Raw genomic sequence first — 12,437 nt, 5'->3', positions numbered from 1 at the left:
GTGTCTCTGTCTCTATCTCCTGTAAGTGACAGAGCTGGCAAATCCTATCAGCCCTATCGATGTGGTGATCTGTCTCCACCCTAAGTCTGTGAGACCCAACTCTGGGCTGCCCGAGGGGGATTCTAAGGGCATGCATCCAATGTTGGAGCGTGTACTGGGGTCTGATGATGAGCCCATCCCTGATCTCCAGGCAATGCTCCGCGTAGAAGGCCATTTTTGGACGCAACCCATTGGGAGGATTGGTCCATGCAGTTTGAACGTATCGTCTGTAAATATCCTCCTTAGTGATTTTATTCAGCTCTTGCTGATTAGGGAGGAGGTGGCCTGGAGCATACAGAGTACTGAAAAGGAGGGAGATGGTCAATCTGGATTCTTGAAGCCTCCAGAAGTTCTGTCACACCGGTGTATCAACATTTGGATCGGCCTGTTTGCATATGGGCAATGTTCTCCGAGGAGCAATATACCAGTGTTGTTAAAATCGCGATAAAATCGCGATTTTTTCAAAAAATCGCGATTTTATCCGCAATCCGACCAAATCGCGATTTTTACCCGTAAAAATCGCCAAATTTTTTTATAGCCGATTTTTTCGAAAAAATCGCGAGTTTTTCAAAAAATCGCGATTTTTTCGAAAAAATCGCGATTTTTAACCAAAAAATCGCAGGGCACGGGGGCAGCGGGCTTTTTATATGTAAAATCGATTTTTTTTTTAGTTCATTGTGCTGTCCGCGCGGAGGAGGAGGAGAAGAAGTGAGGGAGAGGAGCTGAAGGGTTGCCGTCGGATTTGGGAGCGAATCCAAGCGTTTTTAGGAGGAATCCAAGCCAAGATCACCAATTTGTCCATAAACCAGGTATGTAGATTAATTTTTTTTTGTTTTGCTTCTATAAAAACTTTGTTTTTCATTGTTTTTAAAGAATTTTTTGAAATTTTTCATTGATTTGGGATGGGTTATTTGTTATGACTATGAGAACCAATTTTTTATTTTTATTTTCTCATTTTTTTTAAACATTGTTTATTTTTTTTGAATTTTCATTGTTTTTTGGCATTTGCCATTGGCATTTGGTTGGGTAACTTGGGTTTGGAAATTGGGATTTTGGAAATAATTAACTTGTAATTTTGTAAATGCTAAATTGTAATTTGTATTATGTAATCCTAAATTCTTATTTCCTAATCCTTATTTTTCCATAGGTTTGCAAATTCAAAATTCAAAAACAAACATGCCAAGGAAATTGGATCCTTTCTGGGAATATGGTGACCCTAAAACTCCGAATGATAGACAAAACTTGTATTGCAAGTTGTGTGGAAAGGAGATATTCGGGGGGGTGTACAGGTTGAAGTTCCACCTTGCACAAATCCCTGGACGTGATGTGGTGCCCTGTCCTAATACAAATGCTGAAATTATCCGAAAAGCCATGAGAGCATTGGGAGAATTAGAGCACTCTAAAGAGGCCAAAGAAGAACTCAAAAGGCAACTAAAAAGGTCAGCTGAAGGAAGTGGGCCAAGTGGCATTGGTTCTACTGCAGCGTCAGTCAATCCGGTAGCTGCATCATCATTTTTTGTTCCTCGAACCACACCTGGTGCACAACCAACTATCGGTTCAATGCTAAAAAGAACTGAAAAACAACAAGCTGACAAGTTGATGACAAAATTTCTCCTCTGGAGTGATATTCCTTTCAGCATTGTAAGGAATAATCCATTTTTCCAACCTACTGTTGATGCTATTGCCAGTGTTGGCTCGGGGTACAAAATCCCTTCTCTTCATGATTTCAGAGGCCGGCTTCTTCAAGATGAAAAGCGTGACTGCACCCAAAGATTGGAGGATTTTAGGGAATCCTGGGCACAAACAGGATGCACTGTTATGTCAGATGGTTGGACTGACCAAAAGGGGAGAACCCTTATAAACTTCTTGGTTAGTTGTCCCAGGGGGACTATGTTTATCAAATCTATTGATGCAACTCATCAAATCAAAGATGCAAAAAATTTATGTGATTTGCTGGATGTGTTTATTTTGGAGGTGGGTGCAGAAAATGTTGTCCAAGTCATAACGACAACGCTGCAAATTATGTTGCTGCTGGTAGAATGCTTATGGACAGGCATCCTACTTTATTTTGGACACCTTGTGCTGCTTGTATTGATTTGATGTTAGAGGACATAGCTGCAAATTATGTTGCTGCTGGTAGAATGCTTATGGACAGGCATCCTACTTTATTTTGGACACCTTGTGCTGCCCATTGTATTGATTTGATGTTAGAGGACATAGGGAAAATTCCCTTTGTCAAAGAGACTGTTGACTCATCAAAAAGCATCACAAAATTTATTTACAATCACACATCTGTGCTTAGCTTGATGAGAAAATGCACCAACAACAAAGAGTTGGTGCGCCCTGCCATTACACGGTTTGCGACGAGTTTCATATCTCTTCAATCCCTCTTGAAATCTATGTGGGATTTGAAGAGAATGTTTGTTTCAGAGGAGTGGCGTTCTTCGCCAATGAGCCGCAAACCAGAAGGAGAGGCCGTCTGCAGACTTGTTTCATACCAAGAAGACTTCTGGGCGGGAGTGCAGGAGGTGTGCGCTGTCACTGAACCTTTGGTAAAGGTTCTTCGGTTGGTAGATGGTGAGAAGCCCGCAATGGGCTATTTGTATGAAGCCATGGACAGGGCCAAAGAAGCCATTCGGTCCTACTATGATGACAAGGGAGATGATGGGTTCCAGAGACAACTCCTTCTATGGAACGTCATTGATGAGCGATGGAACAACACACTCCATCGTCCCATTCATGCTGCTGGGCTTTTCCTGAACCCTACATTTTCTTATGCATGTGGGTTTGATTTTGATGCTGAGATCATGGATGGATTATTAACCTATGTCCAGAAGATGGTGAGAACTCCAGAACAACGTATGGAGATCTCTAAACAAATTGAGACGTATAAGATGTCAGGTGGCACATTTGGCTTTGATATGGCTATCTTTGATAGGACGGTCAAAATGCCAGGTATTTTTTAGTTTGTAACTTTGTACTTTGTAACTTTGTTTCAAATTTCATTGTCTCTTCAAATTCCATTTTTTTCTTATGTTTATTTAAAATTTTATTTGTAATTTTGTTGTAGCCGCATGGTGGAAGATGTATGGTGGCAGAGTACCCCTTTTGCAAAAGCTTGCCATACGCATCCTCAGCCAAACATGCAGCTCCTCGGGATGTGAGCGCAATTGGAGTGTATTTGAAAAAATACACAACAAGAAGCGCAATAGGTTAACAACTTAACACTTAAACATTTAAAATATTGCAAATTTCCAAATAAATTTTTGAATTCATTAAACAATATTTTTTTTTATAATATTAATTATTAATTATTATTTCATGAACTTTGTACAGGTTGGAGTCCCGTAGACTTAATGACATGGTCTATGTCTACTACAATCTTCGATTGTGGGTGAGGCAACTAGACAAGACACCTGATATGGATGCCATCTCATTGGATGAGATTGACACCACTGCTGAATGGAGGGTTGAGACCGAGAGGCCTCTCATGGATCCCACTGAGGATTGGTTAGTGCAGGATGAGGGGGAGGAGGAGGGGGAGGAGGAGGAGGAGGAGGAGGAGCAGGAGCAGGAGCAGGAGGAGGAGGAGGAGGAGTTGGAGGAGCAGGAGGAGGAGGTGACACCGCCTACCCGGGCTACCACTAGAGGACGTGGTCTCTGTCTACCTACAGTAGCTGCTACTTCTACAGCTACTTCTTCAGCTTCTAGAGCACGTCAGACTCCACTGCCATTTCCACCACCACAGGCACCAGCATCTTCATCTAGGGGGAAAGGGAAAGCAGTGACATTTTCTCGCAAGAGGGGCAGAGGAAATCAATAGGATTAGAGTCTTAGACTTTCATTTTATTGTATATGACATTATGACATGATGAGATACATTATCATATTTTTTGTTGATATTTTGAGGCTGAGTTGGGACTCAGGACTTACTATTCAGGACATGATTCAATGTTATGTGTGATTTTAGCGCTAGAAATGATATTAAACATCTTATATATTAGTTTTTTTTATCATATTTATGTGTCAATGTATTTATTTTATGTTGTAGATGGTTTAGATATTAAAAAAATTGAAAAAAAATGAAAAAAAATGAATATTTTTGTGCCAAACGATTTTTTCCCGATTTTTTCCGATTTTTTCCCGATTTTAACGATTTTTTCCGCTTTTTTCCCGGCGCCGATTAAATCCCGATCGCGCTTTTAACAACATTGCAATATACTAAATATGGGTATCTGTCACGACCCTTCCTCACGTCTGCCAAGCCTCGGAGCCTGTGCAGGAGCGACACTAACCTGAATATCACCTCCAGGCGGAAAGGTTGAGCCCCAAACTCTGCTAGAATTATGTGCTGACGAACTGTCTGCTTGCACCTAATGAAACAACGCAAAAGGAGGGAGGGAGAAGGAAAAAGACACACAGAAAGAATTCACTTCAAAAGTCGCACGAGTGAAGGAGAAAATAAGAGATATCATTTTCAGCCATTGCCGAGGAGTTCTCAGCAGTAGTTCAGCAAGGAAAAGGCAGCCAGTCAGCGGCAAGGAGAAGAGCAGCCATACAGCCCAGCAGTGCAGGCCGTACAGCCATCTATACTGATTCCATACAGCCATCCATACTGATTCCATACAGCCATCCATACGGATTCCTCCATACAGATTGTAGATGTGGGCTGCCTCAATTTCTGTGCAGACTAGATTTTTCAGGTTTGTTGTTTGTTTGATTGATTTCTTAGAGCCATTTTCCCTCTAAGGGAGCTCTTGTAAGTTCTAAAGATAATTTTAAACAATGAACTAATCTAGAAGAGAATAAATAATTGTGCACTTTTTTTATTGTTTTTTCGTTCTCCACTGCATGCAAGAGTCAAATAATTCCAGCAACAAGATCCGATCTGTTTGCTCAGATAGCTGGCTTTAGGATAATTTAACAAGTTTAGCAACAAGAAATGGATGAGCACTTCAAATTCTACAACCAATTACGTGAAATACACAGAAGATAAGGATTCCACAACCCATGGGTCAGGAATACCAAGCAAAAGGACCACATTCTCAAGGGAAGAGCATATAAAACAGAGGAAACCTATGTGCAGGGAGGCAGTTATCTTCTAGTTCCGGTAGACATGGGAGCTCCAAGATGTGCGCAGACAACAATTCCCACCAGCAGGCACAAGATGATAGAGTAGAGAACAATGGCAGGAAGAGTGGCTCAGAAAATGATAAGCAAGCAGCAGCTACAATGAACAACAGACACTCTCATGCAAGTTCAACAAAGCAGTACTAAATTTTCCATTTTTGTGACATCAGTTATATTTTAAATTTTTTCTTTAAGTTCCATAACTGTGGCAAATATGTACTTCATCTTTGGGTTAAGACCTATATGCTGCCCTGAATATTTTGTCAGTGTAGCATCTTGGAAATTTCAAAAGCTTCATGAACAGTAAAAACTCATCACTGGCATACGCTAGTGGCAGCAATACTTAAAAATAAGTCTAGGCAGGATAACTACACAAGCTAACATGTGAGTAGCCAGTCCAGTAGCCTTATGGGTATGGCCAGGGAGTTGTGGCACTACTTTAATATATAATAAAATTCATTTCTCATGCTTCTTTAGAGAGAGAGAGAGAGTATAAATTTCTAGAAACCACTTATAGCTGTGCCATGCAATAATTATCATGTCTGAGGTGCCTAAATTAAATACACATAGGTACTCTGGAAAGGAAAAAATCAAAGAGAGAGAGTAAGAGACTAACCATTCTGTAGAGCTACCATGTTCATAGTTCTTAATTGTATCCTCCAGCTCAAGCGCCTCACACACATTGCTTATGTACTCACTGTATAAAAATAAGTAACCATGACATGCAAACAGATGATTTTAAGTTTTCAAGTTCTGCTTCTACTTCTAGTTGTGAAAAAAAACATTCTTATTTACAACATACAATGTCACACCAAAATGAAAATCTCAACATTACTATTAAACTAGTTACATGCATTAGGTGGCATGTTCTGTGTGCATCAAAGCAAGAATGCTTTCAAGCATATTTATATGATGCTGTAGCTTTGGGACTGGTTATGTCTCCACAGAAACTAGAAGTTCCAGGGAAAAACTTCATCTAATTGTAAATCATGCAGTAGGTAGCTATTATTTATATCTCTAATGAAAGAATAATAATCAGGAAAGATACTCAAATTTCAGAAGTTTAGGAGCAGACCACATCCCTGCTAATTCAAAATCATGACATCTAAGATGTGCCATTCTGAAGTTCCTCCTAATGAGTTGGACGTCTCAAGAGATGACACTTTGTATGAATTTGCTATCTGAAACAATACCTTTTGTAACGGTAATATTCCTCTGCAGCTCTTCTTAGTTGATACCTAAGGGCAGCCATTGATTTTTCATCAGTGTCATAATCCATGTCATCTTCCCCCAATCTTCCTCCTGATGGTTTGAAGTTCGGATCTTCTCTGGTCTGCATAATAGAATGAAGGTTACGTTCGTTGTGGCAATAATGATATCTAACATTAAGATGTCATCACCAATATAGATGGCATCTATCATTGACCAACACTGTATTCACTTCTCCATTGTCTATATGTCATATAATGCAAAATAACTACCATCTGAATATTTTCTAGCCAACACCTTATTCACTTCTACAATGCCTATATGTCATATCATGCAAAATAAATACCATATGAATATTTTCTAGCCAACACTGTATTCACTTCTCCATTTTCTATGTGTCATATAATGAAAAATAACTACCATCTGGAGCAGCATATTATCAATCACATCCATGTAAGGTCGTAATGGATCTCGCTTGGACATCTGATTTGAAGTAGCCTGGGCAATCTGAAATAAACCACCAACAAAAAAAGAATGGATTCAAATGGATGGAGAAGAGTAGACTGGCATTCATAAACCCATAAGAGGAAACCTTCGACAATGGGAAGAATACTTACCACAAACGCATTTGAGAGTTCTTGATGAGCATCATCAAGTTTAACAGCTATCTTTGCAACTCGATGGGACAGAATTTTCTGTCGATAGTTCCAATTCGCATTCCTCCAAATGCTTCTAGGAATTTCAATTAAACCAAATCCCAGAAGAAAAGCACCTGTAACAAGACCGAAAGTATTCGAGCATGCCATTGCCAGGCCAATTATCCCACCACCCCTGAAAGGCAAGTTTAGAGATAAACTTGTGTCAGGGTTCAGAACTCCATGAAAGATAGGATAGATAGAGTTATTTGAATTACTGACACAGTGTATCACTTGGCAGAATAAGTACTGCAGTCAGACAACACATCTGTGCAATCAGGGTGACATACAACTTCAAATCTAACTAGTATTAATGTAAAGATACTATTCATCCACCATTACCATTAATCACTCAAAAGCTTCGTCCATTAAGGAGTGGGGAAATCAAGTTTGTAGTGTTTCTTTGCAACATCCACTCATAGTGAGGTCTGATCAAGGTTTTCTATGTCACTTCTAAACTGAAGATTTCTGTTACTAGTTTTTCCTAACTCACTAAGTTTGTAAATAAATCATAGTCATGAAAGACAGTTGTTTTTCATCATCTTGCATTTCAGAGTATACCTGGCTGTAGGCAGAACGATAAATGAGCAAATTTCCATAACCTTCAATTTTTGCACATATTACAGAGCCGAACGCCCTGCAGTGATTTGGGATATGCCCATCTTCCCATTTTTAAGGTTGAGATTATCTAAACTGGTTTTTATCTCACTAATATATTTTTTGCTGTTTCAGTTGAATCAATTAGTCTAGTTGCCATGGTGGTGGCTAGGTCTGGATTGATATATTCTCTGTAGTAGCTTATTTGTTATTTTTTTAGTATTTAAGGCAGAGTTTATGTGCATTTTATTTTTGCTAAGCTTATTTGTGGTCTCGTATCTGGGAGAACATGGAGAGGTCCCCTCTTTGACTATCCATTCTGCTAAGATTTGTCCATCATTCTTTTAGCTGGATTATTCAAGGTTTCTTAGAGACACTGTTATCAGTATTCTTTTGTTTTTATTACATTTCTTCTTATTTTGTAAGATAAAATTGTGTATTGTTTTGACTTCCTAGCAAATCAGGGTATAGAGTTCCACCTTTATATTGATAGTGTATCGCATTTATGCATGTCCTCGCCTTTTGGTTAGTTTTCTTTGGACATGGCAGCTCCCATCATTGTAACCATGTATACGATTAGTGCAACAAAAATCTCAAACGACGCGCCCTTTTATCTAAGACAGATGGTTAAATCCAATCACAAGGTCATTGACACTTGTAAAGCTAAAAGCTTTCTAAGTTGCAGTACGCTTGAAGACTGCAAGGTCTAGTTGTGGTGCTAAGAAATATATGAATGTTAAGTTGCAGTGCCAACAAGGACCAAAAGGCAAACTTACAAAATTGGATGCAATAAACCCAAGTTGCAGGGTTGCCAGAAAACCACAAGTTAAGGTTGTACAGAGGCATAAGTATACAACCCCAAAGTTACAGGGAGGAGACAAGATTGCATTGCAGGGAGGCAAATATGACAAAGTTATGGCACAGTTGCAACCAACAAATCCAAACTCATGAAGCTTGTTAAACACCAGATTTTCCTAAAGAAACTTTGGTGTTAAGAACCAATTACAATGTATGTCCAAGGATGTTATTCAGGGTGAGCTCAATACTACAGAGTTCAGTTTTTGGCATCAACGGCTCATGGACATCGTACAAGATGGACTCAACAATGCAGAGTCAACCTTCATTCCAGCCCAACCTTGTTCCAAAATTGCAATATCTGAAGGTTAGGAGATTAAGCAGAGATCAGTACTACAGGTCAGTGTTGATAATATCGCCAAAATATCAGCGATATTCGGAAATATCACGATACTTCGGCAAAATATCGCACGACAACCCTAAAAATCGCCGGGCAGGCTGGGCTGTAGCTAGAAAAAGTGACTTTGGTCATTTCATTTGCTCATTTTGGTTTCTGAGTCTTGGAAAAGGAAGGGGAAGAGCTTTGTGGTGGTTGTCAAGGAGGGATTGAGGATCAAACAGCGATTATCACAACCAACTAAAAAAATTGTGGACCAAAGATTGAAGATCAGTAAGACAAGCTTCATTTCTTCCATTAACAGGTATGTTCTTAAAAACCCTTATGTTAATGATTTTTTTCATAGATTTAGGGTTATGCTTGCTTGCCTCGTTGCCTACCAACATTTTGCTTCTTTGTTTTTTGTCCATTTGCTATGATTTTCATGCCCGTGAGCCAATGCAAATCTTTTCTCCATATTTGGACAGCAAGCTTCATTTTCTTTTAACTTTCTTATGCACGCTCTTATTGCCATTTTTCATTCACATTGCAAATAACGTAGTAAAAAAAAAAATTTAAAATGAGGTGGTTATTACTTAATTTTTTGTGTTGGGGTGTTTAATTCCAATTTTTTGTTTTTTTGGTGCCCTAGGTTTGAATTAGTTCACTACAAATATGCCAAAAGCCTTGGACCCATTTTGGGAGTATGGGGAGCCTAATGGTGGGACAAATCGGGCATATCTATCATGCAAATTGTGTGGGACTAAGATGGCAGGAGGGGTTACGTGATTGAAATACCATCTGGCTAGACTCCCTGGACATGATGTAATGCCTTGTATGGTTTCTAGTGCAGAGCTTATACAAAAAGTTCAAGAAGCAATTGATAAAAAAAAACAGAAAGATAGCTACTAAGGAGAGGGCACTAATCTCAGATAGATAGCTGCTAGTTTTATTTTCTTTGCTACATATAACTCATGATGATGAGATACTTCTATATATGTGATGTTATTTTGTAATGGTTCTCCACATTTGAGTCCTTGATTGGACAATTATCAGGGATCAGCAGGATTTGGTATTGTCTTTTGTTAAAATTGGCAACTAAAGCCAAACTCCATGTGGGTCATCTTAGTTATGGCAGCTAATATTTTTCTTGGATCCCTCTCATCGAGAGGTGTAGGATTGATCTAAGGATCATCCGATTCCAATAAGTATTCATGGAGTTATGAATTTATTTGTGTTATAAGACAATTCGTCCAGGTTGGCCAGCAACCAAATAAACCGCACATGTGCTCAACGTTTTAGTATAAATAGAGGTGGCCTTCAAGTCATTTCAACACACACTTGGAATCTCGTCCTCTCTCTACTTGTCTTTGGGTTTTAGTAGGAGGAGAGATCCTAAGGGATAATGTTGCACTAATCCAGAAAGCCGGAACTACTGGAAAAGTCGGAACTGCCAGAAAAGCCAGAACTACCGAAAAAACCGGAACTGCCGAAAAAGTCGGAACTGCCGAAAAAGTCGAAACTGCTAGAAAAGTCGGAAAAGCCAAAAAAGCTGAAACTGCCGGAAAAGCCGGAAGAGCCAGAACTGCCAGAAAAGCCGGAAAAGTCGGAACTGCCGGGACTGTCGGAACTGCCGAGAACAGCTAGAACTGCCAAAACTGCCATGAACTGCCGAAACAGTCAGAGCATCTGTCTCTAAAGGAGAGCAGCATGCAAGGGACAACTAACTAACATTAGGACAGATGTATGGTACTTAGCAGCAAATACACCAAGCATGCAATGTTACAGCTAGCATGCAAGGGGCAACTAGCATGCAACAACAAGCATGCTAAGGACAACAAGCATGCTAGGGACAACAAGAAAGCAAGGGACAACAAGCAAGCAAGGTGCAGCCAACACATAGGTCAAGATGGCAACATGGTGCAGCAATGGCACACAATGCAGTGCAGTGATGGGTACAGTCATGATTAATGAAGAGTGATGAGATGCAGCATAGTGATGATGGGTGCAGCATGGTGCAGCGCAGTGAGGTGCAGCATGATGACGAAATACAGCACAACGATAGGTGAAGCAATCACCTTGTAGAATTAGTTGAAGCAGCATGGTCTTCAACTGATCTCATGTATCATCTTCTTAGAGATGATCTATGCTCTTATCTAGATAAGTCAAAGTGTTGACTTCTGTTGTAAATGTACTATCTATCTCTCTCTTTGTTGAACTACTGAAGAACGTATAAGAAGAATTGATCAAGGGTTTCCGCACATCATCACTATGGGTGGAAGGAAAGGCGGATGCCTTGGTTGCAATAAGTTCAGCCATTATGCGAAGGAGTGTAAATGGCAGAGACACATCTCTTGATGAAGATAACAATCATTCCAGGGACATCTTCAATGATCAAAGGAATGACAAGCAATGCAGGTCATTAAGGAAATGGTCGACTCTTCAAAGAAAGCAAGGAACCCCAGGTATGAAGAATCAAATGTTGTTTCTGATAAGATAAAGAAGTGTTATCTTGTATTGGCCCTCTCCTTCAGATTCTTTGGGAATCTGGCTTATTGATTGTAGTGCTTCAAGGCACTTCATCAGATAGATGGGTGCACTCTCTAATTTGGTAGAGATGGAAACAATCGTGGGATTATACTCGGAGCCGATGCCACCTATCCTGGAAAGTGTGTAGGAAATGTTATCCCTCAATTGAATGAGGGTAACTCAATTCATTTACAGAATCTCTTTTATGTACCTGATCTCAAGAAGAACCTGGTGTCCATTTCAGCAATGGAAATCAAAGGTTTCCGGGTGGAACTCATCGATGGAAAGGTACATGTTTGAAAATAGAATTTTCAAAGATGTTTTTGAGTTCAGGGTTGTATCAAGTTGCAGGAAGTCCACTGGGGACCATGTCCATTGACATATAGCACCGCAGGTTTGTGAGTCAGATGGTGACAGGGATGCCTAAAATCAAAAAGAGCATGAAAGTAAATGTCTCAGATGTACCGAAGGAAAATCTTACAAGGGGACCATTCCCCTCATGTAGGAGGTCCATAGGTTTGGAACAACCCAAGGGGATTGAGATTCATGATTCGGAATCTCATGTATGCAAGTGGAAGAAAGCCCTCTATGGCTCCATCGCATTGAGACTGATGTACAAGTCGCAGACATTTTGTCAAAGCCCCGGGGTAAGGTCAAATCTGTGACTTTCCTTAATGACTTGGAGTCATTGAGAGACCTTCTTATAAGGGTCCTGCATGTTGCATGCATTGAGCTCTGGGAGCTCTGGGTGGGCTTGGGGTACTTACTGGAGCAACATACGACCACAGGGTGACTCACCCTCCCTTGGTGGTGCGTTGTGAACAGGATGATTAATTCTCCTGTGGGCCGGGATGATTAGTTCTCCCGTGGCAATTGTGGAACAGGATGATTAGTTCTCCTGTGGGCCGAGATGATTAGTTCTCCCATGGCAACTGTGGAACAGGATGATTAGTTCTCCCATGGGTCAGGATGATTAGTTCTCCCATGGCAACTGTGGAACGGGATGATTACTTCTCCTGTGGGCCGGGATGATTAGTTCTCCTGTAGGCCAGGATGATTAGTTCTCC

General features: G+C 40.2%; 2 protein-coding genes across 2 annotated transcripts in view; one reads left to right on the top strand and one right to left on the bottom strand.

The window, feature by feature from the left end:
• The window catches only part of LOC149267510 (LMBR1-like membrane protein), a 320,754-nt gene that overhangs the window by 210,129 nt on the left and 98,188 nt on the right, over positions 1 to 12,437 (bottom strand). The window contains exons 4-7 of the mRNA XM_089433288.1: positions 6,996 to 7,209; positions 6,799 to 6,885; positions 6,363 to 6,502; positions 5,786 to 5,866 (exon numbers count right to left, since the gene is read on the bottom strand). Of these exons, the coding sequence (XP_089289414.1) occupies positions 5,786 to 5,866; positions 6,363 to 6,502; positions 6,799 to 6,885; positions 6,996 to 7,209 (522 nt within the window). The remainder of the gene's footprint in view (positions 1 to 5,785; positions 5,867 to 6,362; positions 6,503 to 6,798; positions 6,886 to 6,995; positions 7,210 to 12,437) is intronic.
• On the top strand, positions 3,114 to 4,043 carry LOC149267511 (uncharacterized). Its single transcript, XM_089433296.1, has 2 exons — positions 3,114 to 3,251; positions 3,376 to 4,043. The coding sequence occupies exons 1-2, from the start codon at positions 3,124 to 3,126 to the stop codon at positions 3,860 to 3,862; spliced, it is 615 nt and encodes a 204-aa protein (XP_089289422.1). The 5' UTR covers positions 3,114 to 3,123; the 3' UTR covers positions 3,863 to 4,043.

This window comes from Pinus tabuliformis, chromosome 6, assembly GCF_031772625.1.
Source record: "Pinus tabuliformis cultivar Carrire ecotype Pingquan chromosome 6, CPIR1, whole genome shotgun sequence".
Lineage (NCBI taxonomy): Eukaryota > Viridiplantae > Streptophyta > Pinopsida > Pinales > Pinaceae > Pinus > Pinus tabuliformis.
Note: the sequence above shows the minus strand (reverse complement) of the source record. Positions and strands in the feature narration are given on the sequence as shown.